The following is a 24,415-nucleotide window of genomic DNA, read 5'->3' on the forward strand; positions in this document are numbered from 1 at the left end:
TGAGATTTAAAACACATTTTTATTAGAAAATCTTTCTCTTTATAAAAGCTCTATAACAAACACATACTGGGACGTTTTTAAACAACATGGTAAAATACTTCTGGCATTATCTAAAACAACAACAAATAGGAACAAAGCTATTATCGTATTGCTCAGTATTACATCACAGGTACAAAAATCTGTCACATAAAAGGAAGGAAGACAGGTTTTACAAACCACTTGTTAGTAGATTCGCTGCATTCACAGGCACGTGGAGAAAGAGAGGGAGAGAGAGAGAGAGAGAGAGAGAGAGAGAGAAAAGGCTCTCGAGGACATTTTGCAAATCAAAGGGTTTTCAGATCTGACTGCATGCTCGCTCGCTCGCTGCACACTGGACGTGTGCGGGGATGTGGCTGCCTGCAGAATGATCATGTATTTGGCCGTCAGACTGAAAGACACCAATGTCACATGTGCTCTTATTGATCCGTGTAATCTGATGTGACATTAGCCCTCAGTCTGTGGAAACAGGATGAAACCACTTTACATGAACGCTTCGATGCATGCAATGATTATGATGTCGTGCATAACTGACTGAAATGCAAGACCTATAGAACCCCAAATTACTCTCGAATGTGAAGCCGTGATAGGACGGATAATCCAACAGTAAAGCCTGATTTATACTTCTGTAGTGAATGTACGCAGTGGCATACTCTACTCATTTCTTCTTCTTTCAGTTGAATGTTTCAGCTGATTGTATATCGACTTTTCACGCCTTACAAGATCCACGCTACAAACAAAAGTTATTATAAATACAAATTTGTGCGAAAAGCCAATTCAGCTGCAATGATCCAAGATCGGAAGCCATGCAGATTTAATCCAACATTTCTTTCATCCTCTGGCTCATTTTGAAGTAAAGAATCTACCCTTTTGATCCTTTTCAAATCCTTCATCCAAAGAGTTGCTCTCATCTTTGCTCCTGTTCGGAGATTTACCAAACATGACTTCGTTTTTCTGCCATTCTTTTACAATGTGCTTGTTTTTCGGCACAGCAGCGTGGCTCTTTTCACCTCCACACAGATCTGTGGAATTCAAGCGGGCCATCTGGGCATTATTCCAGTGAGCGTCATGACTGGTATCACATCTCTGTTTTCTGTCTCTCGGTCTGTTCCCACCTCCTCAGTCAGAATCATCGTCATCCTCTTCGTCTGAACTCGGTTCCTCCTCTGAGGAGGAGCTGGAGTCCCCGGTGCTGGCATCTGAGATCATCCCGTCTGAACTGTCAATCTCTATGGACGTCTCTGACATGTAAAGATGTACGGCCCTTGATGGGTGGCTGAGACACACACACACACACACACAGAGGGGACAGGGAGACATGCGGCAGACACAGTAAGAGCAATGTAGCACACACACACACACACACCAGGTAATGAATTCATGCATGGCTCATTCATGAATTATTCATGGCCATGCATGTGCATAAGTCACAGACAATGGGGACAGGGCAGACAACACAAACACAGTAACAGGGACACAAGGTTAGCGTCACAAAGGGTTAAATGGTCCAAATAAAGAGCGAGGGTTGGATCGATATTTCTGTTTACATATCTCCATATTATCGGGTTCAAATGTTTGCCTCCTTTGTCTGCTTTTTTGCAATCGCTCTCAAACAAATCTAATCAATGAAGACAAATGCAGTACTGTGATCTTTGTTCTTGTGAGGCTTTAAAGTTTGGTGCAGGGATTTATCGCAACAGTCCTGAAAGTAACCAGTTACAGCGCCTGCTGCAGAGAGATCTGAAAACCCGAGAGAGAAGCAAAGATGTCCCACAAGCCAGAAAAAAAAAAGAGAAAAGAGAAAGTTGTACAGACAAAACAAATCCATTGTTTAAAACAGACACTCAAGCATCTGAGATGCTACTGATTTGCTGCTCAATTCAATTAAGTGCTGGTTCAGTTTTTTTGTACTTAATGAAATGTCTGTTTCCAACAAGTGCTCGGCATCAGGTTTGGTTGTTTGATAGCACCTTGATTATTTCTCAACATGGGACCAATAACACCAAAGAATCTATCAAAAAAATACGGCAATACTTCAGTAGTGAAACCAACAGAATTGTACACGAGAGTCTTCTTTCAGACAAAAACACATTAGAGGTGGATACATCATCAATGAAATGTAAGATGATAAAAACTTTGAATTGGGTTTCTCCATCATCTGTTGATTACACCAATGTTTCAGTAGGAGCTCGGAAACTGCCCATTCATTGTTCCAGAGTTTCTATCGTTTGTTAAAAAAATATATCCAACATTTGGCTATGCTGGGACATGTGTTAGTAGGGAAGTATACAGCAGAAATACACCATTGTCCAACCTCTACATCTTCTACAGATTTACTCTAAACAGGAAATGTGATTGGAAGCCCATTTAACTGAACAGGAAAAGATAAACTGATTTGAAAAAAAAGTTGTTTTTCTGCAGAAATGAAAGGCGCTTGGTGATGTGAGCGATACGCTGCAGTCTGGCTAAAGCTTCATATCCACAGCTTTCTACACAAAAGGCACAATCTGAATTTATCTCTGCTTAATGACAGCTGCCAATCAACTGGTCCAGACTTGGGATCCAAAGACTGTGGTTGGAGAAGAAGGTGGAAGTGAAGCATCCAGAAAGCCCCAGGACTCAAGAAGAACCACCAACCGGACCCCAGAGTTAGAAGGAAAGCGTGAGAGGAAGTGTGTAATTCTTCTGTTCCTCTCTCTATCTCCCATCTTCCTCTGCCTCCCTGTGTCTTTTTCTCGGTCTTACCACGCTGTGGGGTCTTTTCTTTCTTTTTTTCGCGGAGCTTCCTCGTTGCCTTCCAGCTCTCTCTGGCTCCTCTTGTTGCACCTCCTGCAGGACAAAATGATGATGAGGAGGATGACCACAGCTGCGATGCCACCTCCGATGGCCAGTGCCAGAAGGAGAAGTTCAGAGAAAGAGGCTGTGGGGGGGGAAACACAGAGATGCAGACTGAGTGCTGTGTTGTTGTATCAACAGCATATTTTCATTTTAGACATGTGCGGCTCTAAGGAGGCAAAAGAGTCCACAGACGTCAACGGATGTCGATGACTCCGGTTAACCTTTCATCTTTCATCATGCACAGGACGACATTTTTGTTTTCAGTGAAATGTCTCAGACACTTTTCAGATGGGCTCAATTATTTTTAGAAAGAATACGTATGATAGTCGGAGGATAAAAGCTTTGGTGAGCCTCACTGCATTAGTCTAAAATGGTCTTGAGGGGGTTGGTGGACTGCGTTGGGCTTTATGCAGAATCACCGCACATAAAACCAGTATCATGTTTTGCCTCACGGAGCCAATACTTAATGTTGATTCTTACAGTATAGTATTATACTCACTTGGAAGTGTCATCAATTTTTTTTAAAGAAATAGACATTTGCCATCATTTAACTTAAACTCATTACTCCATTTCACGCAGTACTCCTTTCAAAAAAATGCGAGTCCAGCTGTTGCTTCATTTTGATCCAGTTAATTACGTCCTCTTAAAATGTACTTTCCCTTCTCTGAGACACAGGTGACACAAGACTACATTTTAGACACAAAGATATTCTGTCTGAGCGTAGAAGTGCTGACCTGTGGTGACCACACGGAGTCGAATCTCTCCGACCGCTCCATGAACATCTGGTGGATTCTTCACCTGGCAGATGTAAGTGCCATTGTAGGTGAACTTGACCTGCTGAATAATGATGGAGGCGTCTCGGCCCGAGATGTCACCGGCCCAAACCACACGCTTCCTAAAAATTCCTTCCAGAGGGGGATATGCTTTCTGTTGGTAGTGGAACACCTTCAATGAAAGATAGATTATGTAGATTAAGTGTGAGCAGTAACGGCTCGTAATTGTTTGGATTGTCACAGGTAGAATGCTGAAGCATAATAAACCTTGGGAAGGAAGGTAACGTATTCACACAGAGACAGAAACCCAGACCTGCTGCTCCTTTTCTTCTCTCTTCTCAATATGCAAACACACACACACACACACACAGAGAGAGAGGCAAACACACAGGCTGTCTTGGGCGCTCAATAGGGAGCCTGATGACTCACCGACTCCTCTCTTAGTTGGCTGAGGGGGTGGATGCTCCCTGACACAATGAGGAAAGTTGGAGGTTTGATCTCACTTTTCTTGCAAAAGCACGCACACACAGACACACACACACGCACACACACACACGCACGCACACACACACACACACACACACTCACCGACTCTTCTCGGCCTGGTTTAAGAGGTCTGAAGGTCCACGAGACGACGATAGCATTGTGGTTTATTGGCGAAGAAGTATCAAATGTGCACTTCAGACGAACATCCGTCCCGTTTACTGCCTCCATCTCCCCAGATGTGTAGATACGGATCCCGCCGACCTGCAGCACCCCTGCAATAAACAAACATATGGAACAGAGTCCATTTCATGAGCTGGATACAGGACACATAGAGAAGAAATCAATACATAAGCACAGAGTTTGACAACGAGATACAAATGCATACAAAAATACAGTGCAACAAACACTGTATGAGTTCGCCCTCATCAGTAAATCCCTGCTCAGTGAGTGCATGCTGTGTACCCAGTGACCCTTCCTCTGCCTACGCAGAGCTGCAGCAAGAAAAATCTTTATTTCCAAGTTGTCAGAAGCACCATATAAGATACTGTATATAAAAGTATGCAATGATATCCCACAAATGAGACCATGTAGACGTAGAATACTAAAGGGGACATATTGTGAAAAATCCACTTTGACAGTGTTTCATATATTCGGGTAACCTGAGTGTCTACCGACCCACAGGGTGTAAAATAAACCTATACAGTCTCTCTGTTTGTGGTCTGCACAAGTCTTACAACAACACCGAGAAAAATGCTCTGTTTCACATTTGTGATGTCACAGTGGGATTAAAGAGGTCAAAAATATATATATCCCCTCCCCTCCCCCTGGTATCTCCACCCCTCGCCTAGCCTAGAGCTAAACTTTTGCGCAGGTCTGCCATTTTTATTCTCTCTACAGAGAAGTGATGTCAAACGGAAAAACTCAGGGGGCGTGGCTTATTGCATTTAAAGAGACACACACACCAAAACGGAGCGTTCTGAGAGAGCTGGTTTCTACAGGGTCACAAAACTCCTCTGCTGCTTGATTCATGTTATATTTTGATCAGCACAGCACAGATGTTTGTTTGGGGTTTTTTTAGACCTCAGGGGGACTGTTTCAAGAGTATGTCCTCTTTAATGTTGGAATCAGTGAGTTGGTCTCTCTCACATCATGCCGAGAGATCACACTGATTTCAGATCAGTCGGCCAGATATGTGACATATGATGAATAGTTGCCTCTTTGGCTGCACTGCTTTAGCTCAGACAGAGGGCTGGAATATACACTATGCTGTATATTATATGGATGTGAACTATATCAATCTCTAAAGTACTCGCAGGCCCTATTAAATGGACCATGAATGTACTGGAAGAGCGGAGAGGGATATTGGCGCTTTGGCTCCTCAACAAAATGATGGATGGAGCTCAATAGAATGGACTTAGCTTTGACACACACACACACACACACACACACACACACACACACACACACACACACACACACACACACAATGTCCTGGACAGAGACATGCTTGATGCTGAGTTTCTGTCTTGCAGTCAGTCAACATCACGTCAGGAACTAGCCGATTACGTCTCCCACCACAGAAGATTGCAGAAAGCTGCCAATCAAGGTAAATCCGACCTCATTCAAAAGCAATCCGGCGAATCTGTGTGAGCCCGAATCTCTGTGGAAGTCTGTGTGCAGGCTGTCTGCGTCAAATAACCTGCTCTATTTATAGAGTGAGCACTATAGACCCTTACAATATAGGAAGTCTTATTAAAGTCCATGCCGAGGCACAAAGCACCCCGTCTGTCTGCAGAGCTAGCAGTCACACTGAACACAGGATGACAAAGACTTAACAAGCACATTTCATTTGACGATTCAGGGTTAGAGCTCTGACTGACTTGCATGCGCCATCTACCTTGAGATTTGTACGAGTTAATCCCTATTCGTTCACCCATTAGCGAGTATCCTGGTTATGCTGTCGATTTAATGCAAAATGGAGAACATGTATTCATTAGCTGTTGATTATATAAAAGGCTTGAAACCTAAACAGCTGCATGACGCTGTGTTCAGTGGTTTAAAGTGTAGAAGAGAGGAAAGTGAAGGACGGCACATTGGGCCGCGTTGTTACCCTTGCATTATAAATACTGTGAGTATTAGAGCAGCAGCTAGCTGGGGAGTCGTCAGCAGGGGCTTGGCTCCTCAGGCTGTGTGTTCTGTTCCTTATCAGACTGGAGAGGGTTTCCTGTGGGCCGGGATGAGAGAGTGTGGTGACCAAACGGTCCCTGCACAGCATTAAACAGGCAGACGTCTCTCTCATCGCCGGGCCCTGACTGCACTCTTAACAGCCTAATGTGTTTTAAATGAGCCTGATGAAACCTGGGAGGAGTGAGGAATGTAAGCAAACTTCATGTATATGTAGACACCACAAAGAAGCATCCATCATGCGAAGTGGTGGGTCTTTTTCGTCAAGATTTTGTTGTATTGTTTGTGCAGGGATATCGGTTTCCTTCAGGTATACTTCAACTTGCATCCATTTATTTCTGCTGCTACCAAAATGTGTTTGGTTTGGTGTTCTTTGGTGCCCACTAAAGGTCTCTGTGTGCAACTGCATTGTTGTCAAGCACAGCGCTGTTATGCCTCCCCCTTCTTAGACAAAGTGCATGTGTTGACATACAGATGATGGAGACGGCAGCAACGACGTTGTGAGAAGCTAAACAACCATGTTGACTGACAAGGTAAACGCTAAATGGTTCATGGACTTGAGCTTGTTTAGCGTTGACTACTCAAAGTTCTTTTACTGCGCAGGTCACACCAGCAGCGGCGGTAAAGTGACCATTAGATGTAACAAATCCCATTCATACACCACAGAAGCAGGGGGAGCAACTTGGAGTTACGTTTCTCCCAGGACTGAACCCCCAGCCTTCCCGTTGAGAGGCGATGGACTCAACCACAGTACAGTAATATTACAGGACTTTGCACAAATCTGACTAGTAGCGTCGACAGCGCTTTGCTAGCCAACTGTTTTGCATCCAATAGCCAGCAGGGGACAACTCCACTGTTTCTCTCTTATTTTATAACTTTAGTAGAAACTTCCTAAAGCATCTATAGTGTCAATCACTACTTTAATGTCTTCTTCAAAACAACATGATAGAAATGTTGTAAATCATTGTCGCATTTTGAGTAAGTTCCAGGTTGAAGCAGGGCGTGCTTTTGGGCATAGCTACCTTTTACAAGTCCCAACAATGATGTCTTGGATAGCTAGGATACAGGATAGGATAACTCAACTAGAATACAGAGGCTACAATGCAGTTTACTTCAAATATGATCACTTCTGGTTCCAAAAATAAAATGGCAGTTGTCAAAATGCCAAATTTGAGGCTTCACAAAGGGGGTGGCACTCTAATGATTGACGCTATGGTCTCTTTTTTGATCCACTTTTTTTTTTTATTAAAGCAATCAATGGTTACAAAAAAGTCTCTGTCACTGTTTAAAGATTTTTTTTATTACAAAGTGGAAGAACTTCAAAGGCAACACACCTCCTCTGTGACCTTTCTAATGCTCCCTCCCCTACCTGATGGTGGAAACACTGAAGTCGGTGGATTAGACTGCCTGTGTGAGGGATATTCATTAGGCAGATAACATCAGCACTGGCTATATCAGTCCAGCCAGTAATGACTGTCTCCCCGGCTCTCCTGCAACTTTGTGTGCGTGTCTCAGTGTGTGGAGAGAAGAGGAAGAGTCCGGGCCACCAGTAAAAGGTCACGTACTCCATGCGAAGTTTGATAAGTTAGGAGGGGAAGTGGAGTCAGCAGAGAGCGTTAGTCTCACAGAAATGATTAAAAATCACATGGTCAAAAGAAGGGGGGGGGGGGGGGGGGGGGTTAGAGACTAGACCAGTTGAGATCCATTGCCATGGCGACTGAAACCAAGCTTGCTATGTTGAAGTTGATTAATCTCTATCATACTTATAAAATCTGGCTAATCGAGCATACATCTTCCATCCATCAGTCCATTATCTTTACCGCATTTCCTGTTCATGGTCACCGGGGGGGCTGGAGCCAATCCCAGCTGCTCACCAGTTGATCACAGGGCTGACACGTGGAGACAGACAACCAGTCACACTCACATCTACACCTACGGACAACTTTAGAGTCGCGACGTAGCCTAACCAGCATGTGTTTGGACTGTGGGAGGAAGCCGGAGTACCTGAGAGAACTCACGCCATGCACAAGGAGTTTACATCTTGCATTAACAAAATGGCATACTACGATTCGAAATGTACTACATCCTCAACTTCACAACATGTTTAGTATAAAATGAGTAAAACAGCCACAAAAAAAAAATGCAACCATGAGCAGGAAATTCTTTGTTGGTGGAAACTGGAAGATGTATGCAGACAGCCTTAATCATTAGGCTGAGTGCAACAGCGTCTTCTAGAGCAGCGTCCATAGAGCGCTCTCTCAGTCTGTTTTTATAAGGGAAGGAAGAGATCTCTGGGAGCACAGTAATTACACATCAAACCAGAATCTACAGTAAAACCTGTACATTTCTGCATCAAGGGCAGAAGAGCGCACACAGAAGATTAGCTGTGAAATAAACAGCGGGTGCTATGCATATCCTCCCCCAGCTAATTGTTTAAAAGCTTGTGCTGAAATGATTCATCATGCTTCATCTATAACAGGAGAGCAAGCAGGTCCTCCAGACGTAACACCTCATTTCAGATTTCTCCCCTTCACCAATCTATTTACATGACATGCATTCAAACAAGTGTTGCTAATCCCCTTGCAACAACAAAAAACGAAAACGCCTTCAAGTACGCCATCCTTTGCCACATGCTGCGCTGATTAGGGATTGAGGTTAACTACCCCTTTTTTAAGGCAATTGCATATTAGCAGAACGTCTGAACCCTCATAAATGAGCTATGTACAGTGTCTTAATTACAGTGCCAATTTGTCCCTGCAGCTAAAAACTACGAATTAAACGGTCATTAGCGTGCAATAAATCCCGAGGAGGATGAGAGCCATTACATGGAAAAGACATTAAGAGGGCAGAATTTAACTCATTTATGGGAAGGGAGATAAACAAGCAGACATGAGCCTAAGTGATGAACACGAGAGAGATGATTGACTTGATGAAAGACTGAAGGCTGTATGGAGGAGAACATTGTGTTGGAAAATAATTTCTACATAAGGAGCCCATAAGGAGATGAGATAATCCCGTTTGTTTGCTTGTGTGTCCGTCTGTCCAACCTTCATCCAGTCCGGCTTCAGTCACTCACTTGTTTATGTCTGAACATCCTGCACAGCCGTAAGTGACCACACCCAGCACGCACAGAGCTTCCACGGCTTATTTAAGATGGAGTAATGTCCCCTAAAGAGAGGGCATTGCCAGAGTTCAAACAAACACATGAGTTTGACCGAACTCTGTGTAAAACATATTTAAAAAACGTCGGGCTTGCTGTCGAGTAGATCTTACAAAACGGTGATAATTCGAGAAACTTCCTTCCTGTCTTTGTAGATTGATAAGCATCTGACTGACCTAAATTGGCCTTTTTCCACGGGGGGGAATTAGAGCTCATTATAGTAACTAACAACACCCACTTGGCCCTGAACAACTTTACAACCATTATTATTTACTGGTGTCCCAAGACGAGCTGAAATCCTCCTGATGTGCTTGTTCACACCTAAACCTCGACGCAGGGGATGATGACTGACGGCTGGTAGACAGCTGAGGTAGACAGCAGTTGACCTCAGGTTGTGATTCTGCTGCATCTCAATAACTTACCTACAGCTATTGATTCAAGCTTCATTTGTTTGTCTGTCGTCTGCTCACATCTGCTTATGATCGGCATTGATGGTAAGGGATGAAAGCTGCAGCTGCCAATCTCCAAAAATAGAATAGAACAAGTGAAGTTGAAGAGCAAAAAAAAGAAAACCAGACAAGCATTTACATGAAATGTTTGTTCATTGTCTGCATACACAACAAACGTCTGCTGTACGACACTACACTGAGAGTATTTGTCTTTATATTAATGCTAAGTGTTGGTGAAGAGCATCCTGCAGCCGTCTCATCACGTGCACAGAGATCGTATTGGTCATGCACCAATCCCAGAGAATAAACGTCTCCACCCTCTCCCAGTGTTTCCCACCCAGACAGGTTTAATTACAGCCAGCGAAATACATTTCCCAACCTCCCTTGTAGCCTACTTATTCTCCATGACGAACGCATGAGAGACAGGGAGAGAGAAGTCTGCAGAAACTTCCCTTCTGTGAACGCAGGTGCGACATGCCATCTTTTTTGTCACAATCCAGGTAGGAAACAGGAGAGGTGGACCCAAGTGCAGGATAACTTAATTTATTTTAACAAAAAGATAAAACAAAAACTTACTTAGCAAAACCAAAATCCAAAAACCAAGACGGAGAAAACACAGGGAGCAGGGATAAGCAACAACCAGAGATGACGACACACGAAAGACACTGACAATGACATGACAATACAATGAACCGACAAGAACTGAGGCAGACACAGAGACTAAATAGACAAGGGGTAATCAGACACAGGTGAGACTAACGAGACAGGTGAGGAACATCAGGGTAATCACTAAGGCGGGAAACACAAGGAACAAAGAACACTGAGGACAAGTACAAAGTACAACCTGACACTGACACCACAACCAAAACCAGATATACAAAATAAAACAGGAAACAGAGTTGGAAACTAGACTTGGAAACATTAAACACCAAACTAAGAAACTGAAAACACAAGTAACAGGAAAACAAGCCTACAGACAACGTAGAAGAACACAAGGACACAGGGAAACACACTAAGGACTAAAGTAAACCACAAGACTAAGAAACATTAAAGCACCCAAGGAAAAACAATCAACACGAGGAAACAAGTACACTAAGGACAGAATGAAACAAAACCAAACCATGACATTTTTAACCTTCTGCTGCCGAGGCTGTCTTGCTCTCGTAGATTAGGACGACTGCTGCGATATGCATCATCCTCAATAAGTACCTGATGTGATAACTGCACATTGAATGAAACATTTGAGAACAAGAGTAATGTTACAGGACAAGCTGCTGTGAGCGTTCCTGGCTTGACTGTAAGTACTAGTATCTTAACATGTGATCTTTTACTCTGAAATATAGTGTACCTCTCAAAAGCCATTGTCTATATCTAAACTAACGGAGATATTCCCACCCTGAGTATGATGTCGAAGGCCACTGTGTGAATATGTGTGACTTGAAAATACAGAACAGTTGTGCTGAAATTTGGCTGCTGACCTTGAAAGTCACATAGAAACAATTGAAAACTTTCCCACGTGATGTGACCACAGCTCTTATCTTACACAAACATCTGTCAAACACTGTGTCAACTCAAAGTCCAGATGTGTCTATTTATGAACAGACAGGCCTGAAGCATCACGAGTAGCTTGATTAGGTTGTAAAATATTGTTTTCCATTGTTACGCTGGTGTGTGTCGTGTCTGGAGTTTCTCACTGCGGGCACAGACATACACACACATTTTCCATTGCATTCACTGGTGTTGGCTTTCGTCCAGGCAAACCAGTCAATACGACCAATATATCACCAAAAAATGACCTTTCTGAACTGTTAATGCACCATATTTCACCTGTCAACACTTCGAGCAACAAAGTACTCTCATGTACCGGTCAGTCCACAGCCAAAGAGGGAATAAACTTTCATCTCCTGTAAAACAATCAAACTAAGCCCACTTCAGAGTAATTAGGTTTGCTTGGCTTGGCAGTCTTCCCAAGATTGCAGAGGAGCCTTCCAAAGAGGTAGGAGTAGAGTTTAACCCCCCTATATTATATTTCACCTCATGTCCATAAGGTTTAAATCTGCTAAACCTGTGCCATGCTTTAACGTCTTCAGCCTCTCATTGCCAGCTTGAGTACATCAGAGTAGTTGTTATAAAAGAGTATTTTTACTGTGCTACATGGGAATATAAAAATGTTCAATATTCACTAAATCCTGCTAACCTCGCTTACGGTCCCTTTTACTTTACCCATGATGCAGTTTGTGATCATCTTTGCCGAATGGTGGCTTTAACAGCCAGGGCTGTGACAAATAGACCTTAAGATAAAAATAAATATATTAAAGTATCTCTACTACTGATGATGCACGAAAAACTGCTGAAAGATAAGGTTGACTGACTGAAAGGGGACAAAGCCACCTGGGCAAAACAGTGTATATGATCCGACATAAAGGAAACATGTTGAAGTGCTGGCTTCTCTAAACGTTTTCACCTATGGCTTCAATAAAACATGACGTTTTAAATGTGTAATCCTCAAAGGCTCCTTTCTGCAGATTATGGGACTAAAGTACATGTTTTGGTAAAAGTGTTGTTGTCTTTCACACTTCCACAAGCTGTGAGTGCAAATGCAAATCGTCTTCCTTTGCATAACCTGTTGTGCCACATATCAGTGCACGTGTGCTCCTTGATTGAAGATGCATCTCCCAGTTATGTCTGTATATGGTAAACTTGTTAGCTACAAATGCTAACAAGAGTAGCTTACACACCTCAACACGTACTACACAATATGCCAAATATGCCAGATTACAAATGTTGCTACTTCTATAGCTCAAAGTGTCTTAATTTGACAGGTCTGCTGTACCAGCACTGATCAGGCAGCCACTTTAAAAAAGTTATTTACCTGGATAAACGATGCATTCACATGTAATCTGCATGTTTCTAGCATTTCTGCAACGATTAGGACAAACTGAAAGAGAATTGTCTTTTTAAATGTTCTGGTTCTTTTTACCACAGGTTGCTTCTGGAGCGACTGATTTTCTTAAAGTTCAGGGTGGGTTTCACACTGCACAGAGGCATGTTCAATATATTGAACACTTCGTCAAACATCGTCTGGTATTCTAAATATGTCCTTTGAACATCTTCAGAACTATTCACAGAAGAGTGAAAGCATGTCTGCCTTTAGCACAATCCAAGTCTTTGTCAAAGTGTTTGAGTACATGCAGTGTTGAAGGGTTCAGCTAAGTGAGTAGAGCGGTCATGTACAGAGCCATTGGCCGTTTTTCATATAAGCACTTGTGAACATTTCAGGAGAATTTCAGGAAACATGTCGACTGAAATCCTCCTGATTATGCACCTCACAGCGAGTGACAGGAGAGGCGTCCTGAGTGGTCTCCTGAGGTAAGACATGACGTTAAAAAATTGATGCTGAAGTACAGTAGCAGATAAGGCAACAGAGTTCGCTATGCAACGCTATCATGACAATATTTATCTTTATATAAATGCTATGTGTGAAAAATTAGGCTGCTTGCGTTTATACATGCAGCCCAGGAGGAGGACTCCTGGACGTGGAACTTTTTGGTGCATGTCGTCACACTTTTTAATGTCTCTCCCAAGCTGTCCTATCTAACAAAAGGCATGTCGCCCAATCTTGTGAAAATGCTTCATGCCTTAGTTTGGCATGATGGCTCATTCATGCAGGTGCTCCTAAATATTCAAACTAATTAAAAGCAACGAGAAACCAGTACTAATGCCCTTAATAGTAGAGTACATGATAATATCTGAATACACAGGTTTCTGTTTCTGTGAAAATCCATATGTAAGAGGTCTTTCCTTCAGAGTATAAATGGTTAACGTGGACTTTCCGTTTTCATAAAGCCAGGCACAGACTGGACGATTTTACGCCAAATGAAAGACGATCGATCGTGGCGATATCTGTGGTTGACTTCATAGCATCGCACTGAAGGAGGATCACAGAGGACTGATCTCACAGAGCAGGACGACCATTTCACAAAGTAAATGCTTCTACGATCTACATAACCTACCAACCAATAGAAATGCAGCATGAAACAACACTAATCAGTGCGACCACATTAGGATCCACGTATGCAAGCCTGCGCACTGTGACTTATCTTTCCACATCCACATTTGGCCATGACCTTGTCCACATTTTTTTTTTTTTTGTATTCCTCCTCTTTGTGTTTTTGTTTTTTTGTCTATGCACATGAACGCGACTATGGCAAGAGCTTGCTTTGTGCTGAACGCCATGGCAACCTCATCTGCACACTGAGGACGTTAGTGATGCTGCATGTCGATTGCCTCGCAGCCTACGTACCTCCTCGCACACTGCACATGCATGTCCTCCCTGACATCATGAGATCCGTGTTGCATGGTGTGGCTTTGCTGTAAACTTCTAAGATCGCAGTCTGTCGGAGGCTTAAGGGATGTTAAGTCTTCTTGGAACAAACAGCAGGGGAGGAAACACTGCAGAAGAAATCAAGCAGTTGGCACAACACTCTGAATCAGGAAATTGGTTTCATTACATTCTTTCCTAGACGGTGTGTTTGTGCCTTTCCTCTCTTCATTATGCCTCTGAAACAAAGGGACCACCGGAGGAAACCTGAGTCTCAGTTGCTCCGGTTCTGGAGGAAACACTTACTAAAAAAGGACAACACACACAAAGAGCTCTGAGGATTACAAAGAGCCTCTTCTCTTTTTGTGGGAGCTTTCACAAGCACAGGTTGGTTTTCTTTTTTAAACAAGGCCCGTCTTTCATGCAGTGCTGGGCTGAGGGCTGGGAATAGCAGGTTCAGGTAACAGAGTGTACACAGGAGGGGTGGACTTACCACTGAGGGAGAGGGTGAGTGTTGAGTGGTGTAAAAGGGAGGGAAACCCTGAGAGTGGACAACAACATATAACGTCTCTATTCTGTTCCCTGAACATGCAGTTGAGCCAAAATCAGCAAATACGATGAACATCCAGGCGTTCGCGTTTACATAGTTTATTAGTCCTGGGACTGTTTTCATTGTTTGGACCTCTTAGTTTTTATTTAAAAAATCCAGTTATGAAAATATGTCGCTGATCGAAACAGGTGGGTTTCAGGCGGGTCTCGTTTGTGTAGATGTGACAAAGCCATCATGTGAAGTCAGGTTTCATAGAGAGAGATAGTCTCCAAAGCCGAGAAACAAACTTTTTTAATTTCAGTCTTTCGGGTAAGGCTTAATGTTGTTCTACAATTAGTCAGATGCATGTTTTTTTTTTTATTCCAGCGTGATCTTGTAGTTCTCTTGTGATGTCTGTACAGCTGCGCTCATGTTAATTCTCATGTTAAAAACAAACAGTGATTATTTCCTGCTGAAGATAGTCGAGAACTAGACAGGAATCTATTAAAACCAGGAAGTGGCCTAAACGTCCCCTCAACCCGTCCTAACAACAGGAACGCTGGTGATTTCTGAACTCACTGATTCTCTTGCTGTTGAAAGGAATTCTTCCTGCTAGACTGATTTATGTGCTTGTTTTCCCTGAAGATGACTTGTGCAGACATCACATCCAGGTGTAATATTTCGGTAGCCACATACCTGTTGCCATGCAAAGCCTTTAAAGGAAACACATGCATCCTTCAGAGGGCAACTTAGCGTACGCTCTCTGCTTACTTTCTTATTTTCCTCTCCTTGAAATCGTCTAACACATCCCGTCTAAGTCAAACAAAGTGGGACTTCTGTGGATGTTCTGATAATTTTGACTTTGTGCAGGTGGAAATGTTTTCTTTCATCCATGGCGACTCTCCGTGCTCATGCCTCATATACTCCAAATAAAGCTGAGGTTTAAAGTATGGAGGCCTACTGGAGAGATGTACCAGACACCGGCTGTTTGGAACAGCCAATCTAAAAGCTTTCATTCGCCTGATAAATGAGAAACTTTGTTTTGAAGAAATACAGCAGATCGATCTCTGCAGGAAAACACCAGATACTGCATTTATTTTGTTATCCCTTTTTTAACCAAAATAGGAGTATAAACTTTTAGAGCTGAATATACTCTAAAAGGTCAGTCTAAACACAGAAGAATCATCAATCTCTTTTTCTAACTCTTTCTTCCTCTCCCTCCTGCTTCCTTCCTCCAGACCAAATTGTAATTCATCAGGCGGCGGTGTCCAGGGGAAACGTGTAGTGGGTGAGTGAGGATAAGAGTTTAATCCATCAAACCTCTTCCACTCCCACCTCGCAGCTGACTCAACAACTTCACCTCGGGATTACAAACTCCTGGACGCGGGGGGGGGGGGGGGGGGGGGGGGGGGGTCGATTGTACTCCCCCACAGGCTTTTGTTAGCAAGATGCTCCAACCCTCAGAAGACAGCCTTACATTCAGATATTTACTACGAGGACTGACTGGTCATAATGTTTAGTGGTCTGAGTCAGAGTTAATTCAGTCCCGCAGTGACTTCCACCTCTGCTCCTTTGCAAGATGATAAGTTGACCACATAGCGGCTGCAGAGATCAGGAACCACGCAGCGGGGGAGGTGTTGACATCTGCTCTTTTTCTCTTTGCTCTCATTTTCTGTGTAAAACGTTTTAAAAACACTTCATCTTTGACTCTGAAACAAAAGTGTTAGGTAGCTTTTGGATATGAGAACTGAATTTATCAGTATTTAAAGACAGCCAAGCTGGGTAGTTCTGCTCGGCCTCCATCTCTGCTCTTTACTCAGCAGTCGCCTGTAATTACAGTCAACGTGTCTTCGGCTCTGAGTGACAAAAACACAGACGGCCAACATACGGCTTTATGAAAGAATTAGTTCAACGTATTCAAACCTACAATAATATTGGAGTACATTTCATTAAGCTGCTGCTAGGCTATCGGTTTAGCATTTCATCCTCTTTCTGTAACTTCCATTTGTATTCACAAAGGTAAACTAAAGTCTCATGCCGCCTTCATGAGTAAATTGACCTCGCACAGTCTTAATAAGAGCGATAAACTGGGAAGTTTCGTGGCTATCTGAGTTGCGAAAACTGGTTAAATTATCAGTGAATGTGTCGGTGTGACCCGTGGTGTAAAAGCGCTCCGAGTAGTCCCTGTCATTTAATTGGAGTCACACGGAGCCATTCAAGTTAATAATATGTGACTGAACCCCGCGCCAGCCCACCTTCCCGTTAACCTACACCCTCATTCATTAAACAGCTGAGCTCAGTGTCACAGACTGAGTGAGCAGAGCTCGATAAGAAGCAGCCTCCTTTAAATACAGAGGTCACTTTTATTAAGCAGCGTTTTAAATAATGATCATGAACCAGTGAGAAACTCAACAAGGAACAGGACTCTTACAAGCTTTTGAAGTTCAGTCACCAAAACTGCGCTGACTTCATGACAGATAGTGTTGTGCTCTCTGTGTCTTGGCAGACTGGGAGATTTAGAGGGAAAAGTACAGATTTTCCATGGAAACAGCTGATTTATTCCACATGCTGTTAACTTGGAGGAGATGTCTCTTTGTTTGTCGTAACTCTAAACAGTTTTCAGGAGCAGCGACCAGCCAACACACTGTGTAAGGAGTCTGACTGCACAAGCAGAAAGCCATGCTCACAGATATGCTGTGTTTGCAGTCGCACGGGTTCAGAATAACGCCCAGCATGTGTGCACAAACACTTTCAATTCAACGAGGAATGTATTTCAAATCTCTGTTTACACTTGGAGCGTAAGATTTAAACACTACTCAGGGAGTGCCGTGCCTTCACAGTCAAACACTTCACAGATGCAACCCAAGCCTGCAGGGTTTGGGATCGGTGTGTTTTTGCATATAAGCGCGTCATTGTCGCTGACTCTACGTACCTGCTGGCAATCCCATGAACTCGACACAAAGGCTGAAGGTGTGCCAACACAATACAGCAGTCAAAAACCGCAGCAGGGCTTTTTATACTGACCTATTATTGTGGTGAGATTAAAAATGGCGTGGCACGGGGATAATTGCTACATGTCGGTAACAACAAAAAAGAAGATGCTGCCGATCTGCTGTAAACCTGAAAGAGTTAAAGTGAAGCCTGAACAACCAGTGTAAGCAGCGAGGCCGTGTGCGCGCTAAACCTGTAAGTCAGGACAGGTTGGCACACGTCAGCCTGGGAACATTTCAGGCGTCTGACAGAGGAAGAAAGTGTAAAGGAGGAACACAAAAGGAAGTCATGCAAAGCCAAAAACAAAAGAAGACAGATTTATCATATAGAAGAAGCGGATAAGAAATAATGAGAGGAGATTTCCGGCATGCTGTCTTCTGTGTTCGGAAGAAAACTGAGGAGATCTGGTTCAACTTGGTAGAAATAAATAAGCAAATGTTTGTTAGCTTTTCTACCACCTGGTCCTGTGTCTTCTCGAAACTATCACTCTCCAGAAATGAATAAGAAATGTCAGTTTGGTTTTGTCCTGTACATGTTTAAGTTGTTTTTTTTTAAATATCTCGTCCTGCTTTCTTTTAACATTTAAATGCATCACTCATTCATTTCCTGGAGAGGCTGAGAGGACACGTGAGAAAAAGGAGTTGGACTACATTTTGTGGTTTTCTGGAAATCTCAACTTCCTTATTTTGTCATCTTAAAGCTGGTTTTTCCTGCATGATAATGAGGTTATTTCTCGAGGTCTCAAACTGAAATGAAGAGATAAAAACCAAATCGTCTTCATCCAAAGATAAAACATCCAGACGATACTCACACAGAAAAAAACAGAGTTAAGGTTAAAGTTATGGACACATGTAGGGCTTCCATGTTTCTGCGTCAGCGAGGGAGGCGCGACTACAACCCGCCGTCCCTAACGCAAAGCCACCGCCATCAGATTGTGTCGTCACAACAAACACCGCCGCCGTCGGTGTGGACGACAGGAACGCGAGGAATTCAAAGGAGAAATCCTTCCTGCATATTATCCCATCTCCTCCTATCCCATTCTTCTTCTGTAATATAAAAATGAGTACGGCGTTTTCCCCCAACGTAACAAGCAACGCCATTATCGAACCTGGGTTAGTAGCAGGTACGCTACCTAGGGTTTCATTTGTCTTTGTAGCTCATGAATATTCACACAGTTTAATGTCTGTTTCATAACCAGTTTGAAACTCAGTGCAGCGTTTTCTTCAAACACTCCTGCTTTTGGGTCAAACAGGATTTGTTTTACTTTGAAAATGAGAACAATGTGAGGTTCTGGAGGGCGCGGCGCAAACCTCCACACGGTGAGTAAGACACTGAAAATGGATATTTTCGGTTTCAAACAAAGATTGTTTCTCTCCAGGAAAAAAAAAAAAAGGACCAAATGCTCCAGGGTGCCAGACAACCACAGGCTTCATAAATCCCTTTGTGTTAACTGCATGTTTATTGTTAGTTTGATTAAAAGCTCTCCTGAAGGCCAGGATCTAAAACAGAGAACCCCTGGGGCCAATTCAAGGCCAATCAAAGTATTCCAGTACATACATGTGTGTGTGTGTGTGTGTGTGTGTGTGTGTGTGTGTGTGTGTGCGCTTTTCATGACAGCAAAGTGACACATGCAAATAGGTCACCAACGTTTTTACAGTTAAGACGTGTTTGAGACAACAAACGCACTTCTCCGTACAACGTTGCACTATATGTTCCTGCTGTGGCCACATGTTCGGCTTTTAGTCCGACATCTGTGTTTGCTGATTGTCCTGCGCCTGCACCATCCACTGCTAAAGAAAACAAACAGAAGCTACTCCCAAATCCTGCTGAAACATCCACCATCAGATCTCAGGAATCAAAAAATAAAAATCCAAATCTGGTTATAATTAGAAGAGCTCTCAAAGCCAATTCCATTCTGGTGATGTAAAAACACTAAAACACCGCTCCCAGAAACATCTTGACACAAATGACGATTTAAAGTCGATGTTTTTAAACTTCTGCCAAACCCATTTTTAAAAGAGACACACCAAAGAGTAGTGTGTTGATCTTTGGGGAGGAAGCTAAAGAGAGCGAGATTATTCAGTTTGCTGTGTAACACATCTCTTCGAAGATGCATCTCTCTGCAGTTAAATGTGAGTATGCCTTTGATCAATGCAATGCATGTCAGATGGATGGGGGGGGGGGGCTGCAGGAGGGGCTGATGGGTAAACGTTTCAAACTGTACACTGTGTTAATGTCACAGCAGATCTGTTTATCCAAAAGAGGGGAGGGCTGCGTGGGAGAGGAATTATATGTCTCTGCACAGTAACTGAAAATGTCTCATGAAAAAGATATGACTCTTTTGGCTTGTCACATCAGGTGTGCTGATTTGCCAGAACTCTGAAGCCAAACTGAGAACTGAAATGATGCCGAGCAGTAATCAGTCCTAGCATGCCTCTCTTCATCCTCATCCCGCCCTTCTATATGCACACAGTATATTTATCCAACCCCCCCCCCTGCCTGTGAATGTGTCATTACTGACCTGCAGGCACATGCTCCTTGTAAACACAAGCAGCTTGCTATGATAGTGAATCCCTACATGGTGCTTTGGCAGAAGATGGACACGTTCAATCGATATAATCCACTTAACTGGGATGGACACGGATTACTTCAAGGTTATACAACCTGAATGAATTAAAACTGATACGCCAATTTGTGATTAAAACTTGCTCTATTAGTTGTGCCATTACAGCTTTTTTTTTTTTTTATTGTGAGCAGCTCTTAATAAGATTTGATCTATAGGTGGTTATTTCCATGAGCTAATCAAGCTGTTATTATCCCACTGACATATCCTGGACCGCCTTCCTACGGGAAGCAGGTTGACTTATCTGCGTCCAGAGGTCCAGTAAGCAAGGACGCACATGAGAGGGCAGGAAATGAGTGAGGCAGCATGAAACCCAAACACAATGCAGCCAGGGCTTGATGTCGGTAAATGGGTCTACTGTAGAGTCATTATCCTGCCTGAAAGTTAGCGAGTTTTACAGCCTTCACTGGAATTCTTCAGCGACCTTCCCCACTGTTACAACTTCTCCACTTCCCTGTGACGCACAGCGGGTTCTCAGAGATGATGGTCAGGGGTCCCTGCGGAGCGCTCTCTAATGGACAGACAATCAAGGTCCTCTCTTTAACTCTGAGGCTCGATTGTAGGAAGCGTCTAAAGAGTTCTCCTGTTGTGGCTAAAGACCACTCATGGGACGTGGGGGTGTAGATTTTGGAGTCCTGATGCTACAAAGCCGAGCACATACTGCCTAGTTTATGACAAGTAGAATCAAAATCCCACACTTGCTAGTTAGTAATGCTAGAGGAGAATGTATTTATGAAATTACCACTGTGTTTTAGAATGAGTTTATAGTGAGAAAAACACAACACTTAGAATACAGACCTGGATACATCACACGAAGCTGTATGATGACACTCAATACAAACAAAAAGAAGATACAAATCCCATAAACACTGACTGAAAATACTTTACTCACCTGAAGCTGCGAGTCCAAACAGGACACCGAGAAAGTAGAGCCCCTTTACGCACATTGGATGGACGGCAGGATGTCCGATTATCAAGAAACCTTGAACCAAAAACTAACCCAGCAGGATTCCTCCGCCGATTCACAGTGACTGGAAACTCCGCGCAAAGTCAATGGATCCCCTTCAGAGAGGGATTTAACTCACAGAAGAAAAGAAAAAAACCCTGAAGCTACGCGGAGCCCTGTCGTCTACCTTTTCTCTCCAAAGACGCGTCCGAACTCGCCGATGCCCTCGTACATTTCCCTTCAGCACCCTCCCACCACATTTTCGGGCGGAGTAACAAAGTCGTTCGCTCTCCTCGATGCCTCCTTATCTCTCTCCTTTATGTTCAACCCCAAAGCCCGCAAATATTTAATGGTCACCCAACCTGTTCGGCCACTGCGTAAAACACATTTGCGGTGCCATGCCAGAGCTGTTGCGCAACCACAGTATGATTCATAGAGACTGTGTGCGGGTTCCAAGGAAAATATGCGCTACATATGTCATCATACTTATAAGACGTGACACATAGTTTCCAGCTGTTTTTCTTTTTATCATGATCATGTTAGTCGGACATGTGAAAGTTTCATATTTCAGTGTTTAAAGATTTAAAGATTTTACAACTTTAAGACCAAAAAGATCAAATTAAAAACCAAATGTTTCGATTTTTATAACATCACTACATGTTAAAGTGAAATCCACTCATCTAGGTTAAAGTTTGTCATAGATGCAAGCTGGCTGAAGGAGTTTAACATTTTAAAACACATGTAAATATTAAAAGTAATCATGACTGTGTGATGGATGTAAGAACATGTACATCTTTAGATCTCAAACTACTTAATTGACCCTCTTGACTTCCTGAGTCTGAGTAAAAACAAGTAGCAGAAAACCTGACAGTTTATTATCAAAGTGGTCTGTTACTGGTTTGAACCACTAGGGGGCAGAGCTGCACTTTGATGTAGCTGCACTATAAAGTCTGCAGAAAGATCAAAGAGGAAAATATTGAGCTCTGCAGCGTGTTATACCTCTTTTTTTTAATTAAAGGCAATATGTGACGCCACTTTAATAAATGTACTCAACCTTCTTTGTAAACCCTCTGTCAGCCTCAGGACAGGAAATATTTTAAAACAGTTTCAGACTACAGATGAGAAATATTCATAAAGTGTCTTTGCGCTGAGCTCCTCAGGTGTGAAACAGTGAGGAGGACTTCTAACAGGATGAAGAGTTTCTAAAGCTTAGGAGAAAATAAAGACATATTTATGAAACACTGCATGAAGAATCATTTTGACTCACAGTTGGGCAGAACAGTTTAAAATCCATCTCTGACTGTTTTTCAGTACAAAGAGAGACATGCATTTTGAGTGTCTCTACATGAAAGTCAAATCACTGATTAAGAAGCTGCTGCAAAAAACTGGCCATGTTATTCCAAACATCTTGTAGGCTGTATAAAGTTCGTCCAACAAATGATCACACAGATACCAATTCCATATTTGCAAACTGTCTGACTGATTTCTTTGATTTACTTTATAACCAATCAGAGCTTTTGAAAACGTATCATACCTAGCAACAGGGTCGACCGCACCCCCTCCTCCTCCTCACTCAGTCGCCCTGAGAACGTCACTGCGAGGATTTTTTATGCTGAAGTTGGAGCTCTCCGAGAATGTTTGTGAATGTGGTCCACAAATGCAAACTTTTACTGGTTTAGTTTTTGGTCTTTTTTTTTTTTTGGATAGGACAGCTGAAGTGAGACAGGACATGTGGGAAGGAGAGAGCAGGGGACGACATGCAGCAAAGGTCACCAAGGTCAGATTCAAACCCATGGTCACTGCGACAAGGACGATAGCACCTCTACACGGGATGCACGAAATAACCGGTTGGCTGTCCGGAGCGCCCAAATAAAAACACTTAAATTAAAACCAACACAAAGTACATGTTTGTCGTGGAGAGAAAGAAAACTGAGAAAGCTCCTACCACTCAAGTGAAGCCCAGTCAGCATTCACAGGGTGGGCAGGGTCTCCCGATTTACCAGTGAGTAAGCCATCAGCGACCACCAGAGGAAGCCAAAGCTCGGAAACAGAAAACAGGGCAGAAACACACGGCTGAAATATGAAGCGCTGGTACCATCGTCTGATTAAAAGTGTTACTGTCATTGAGCGTGTCTTCTTTTTCATCAGGTTTATCACGTTTGAGTTCTTTTCTATTGACATCTGAGAATAAGTCATGAACATCAGGCAAGACAGAAGGAGAGTAACATAACAAAGGTCAAATGATCACAAACATAACACTGCTGCTTGGCTTCTATTTACTCTTATTTTATGAATATCTAAGAGCAAATTAGACTCAAAAAGACATTTAGGCGTGTGTGGGCTCATCTTGAAAAAGAAATGCTTCCTGTGCGGGGGGGGTGTGTGTGTGTGTGTGTGTGTGTGTGTGTGTGTGAGAGAGAGAGAGAGAGAGAGAGAGAGAGAGAGAGAGAAAGGGGACAAGACTCAGAAAGAAAGGAGAGAGTCAGTGAGTGAGTGAACTATCGTGTTCTCCTCTCTGACTCTTTTTTTAATCTTTTCCAACAGGCAGCTTGATTTCTTTCAGTGTCTATCTTCTGATATTTTTATATTTAATACGTTGACCCAACAACTCTGTAGAGAAGAAACACAAATCAACAACAACAACGAAACCAGAACACAAAGCTAAAGTCGTCTGAACAAAATGAGTAGCTTCAGTGTTGGCGCCATGCTAACCGTCCTCCTGCTCTTCATCTCCACTGTGGATGCTGATGAAGGTTTGTTTTCATTATTATTGGCGCTGTTTTTTAAATACTTTTATTTTAATACACTTTCGGCAGAAAAAAACCTGACATGTAAGAGCAACGTTCAAGAAGTCTTCATTTCCTGTTCTTCGTCTTCTTCCTCCTTACTGCCATGTTGAGAGACAATGATAGCGTCTTTATCTTTCTGATCTTTTACAGTATGTATTACATTATGTTTTCATTCACTTGGTCATTTTTACTTTAATAATACAACTTAGATTCCTGGAAGAAATGTAAAAACAAGGAAAAAGTTGATCGATCACTTCTTGTAGTTTTCTATTTTTTTGGAAACTTTTGTC

The 24,415-nt window shown here is 42.8% G+C and overlaps 2 protein-coding genes across 3 annotated transcripts in view; one reads left to right on the forward strand and one right to left on the reverse strand.

The window, feature by feature from the left end:
- Positions 1-21,714, reverse strand: LOC306830131 (myelin protein zero-like protein 2). Of its 2 annotated transcripts, XM_079353396.1 has the most exons (5): positions 21,283-21,707; positions 4,236-4,405; positions 3,609-3,819; positions 2,782-2,956; positions 1-1,312 (listed from the first exon to the last, which is right to left on the reverse strand). In XM_079353396.1, exons 1-5 carry the CDS (start codon positions 21,335-21,337, stop codon positions 1,156-1,158), a joined length of 768 nt encoding a protein of 255 aa, XP_079209522.1. In that variant the 5' UTR covers positions 21,338-21,707; the 3' UTR covers positions 1-1,155. The 2 variants fall into 2 exon arrangements, with proteins under 2 accessions (XP_079209522.1, XP_079209521.1); XM_079353395.1 differs by lacking the exon at positions 1-1,312 and having other exon boundaries at positions 1,620-2,865; positions 21,283-21,714.
- LOC306830132 (T-cell surface glycoprotein CD3 epsilon chain-like) overlaps positions 19,837-24,415 on the forward strand; it is an 8,802-nt gene continuing 4,223 nt past the window's right edge. Inside the window, exons 1-2 of the mRNA XM_079353397.1 lie at positions 19,837-19,899; positions 23,881-24,089. Coding sequence (XP_079209523.1) covers positions 24,017-24,089 — 73 coding nt within the window. The 5' untranslated portion in view covers positions 19,837-19,899; positions 23,881-24,016. The remainder of the gene's footprint in view (positions 19,900-23,880; positions 24,090-24,415) is intronic.

The sequence above is a fragment of the Symphodus melops genome (genome assembly GCF_947650265.1).
Source record: "Symphodus melops genome assembly, chromosome: 10".
Taxonomy (NCBI): domain Eukaryota; kingdom Metazoa; phylum Chordata; class Actinopteri; order Labriformes; family Labridae; genus Symphodus; species Symphodus melops.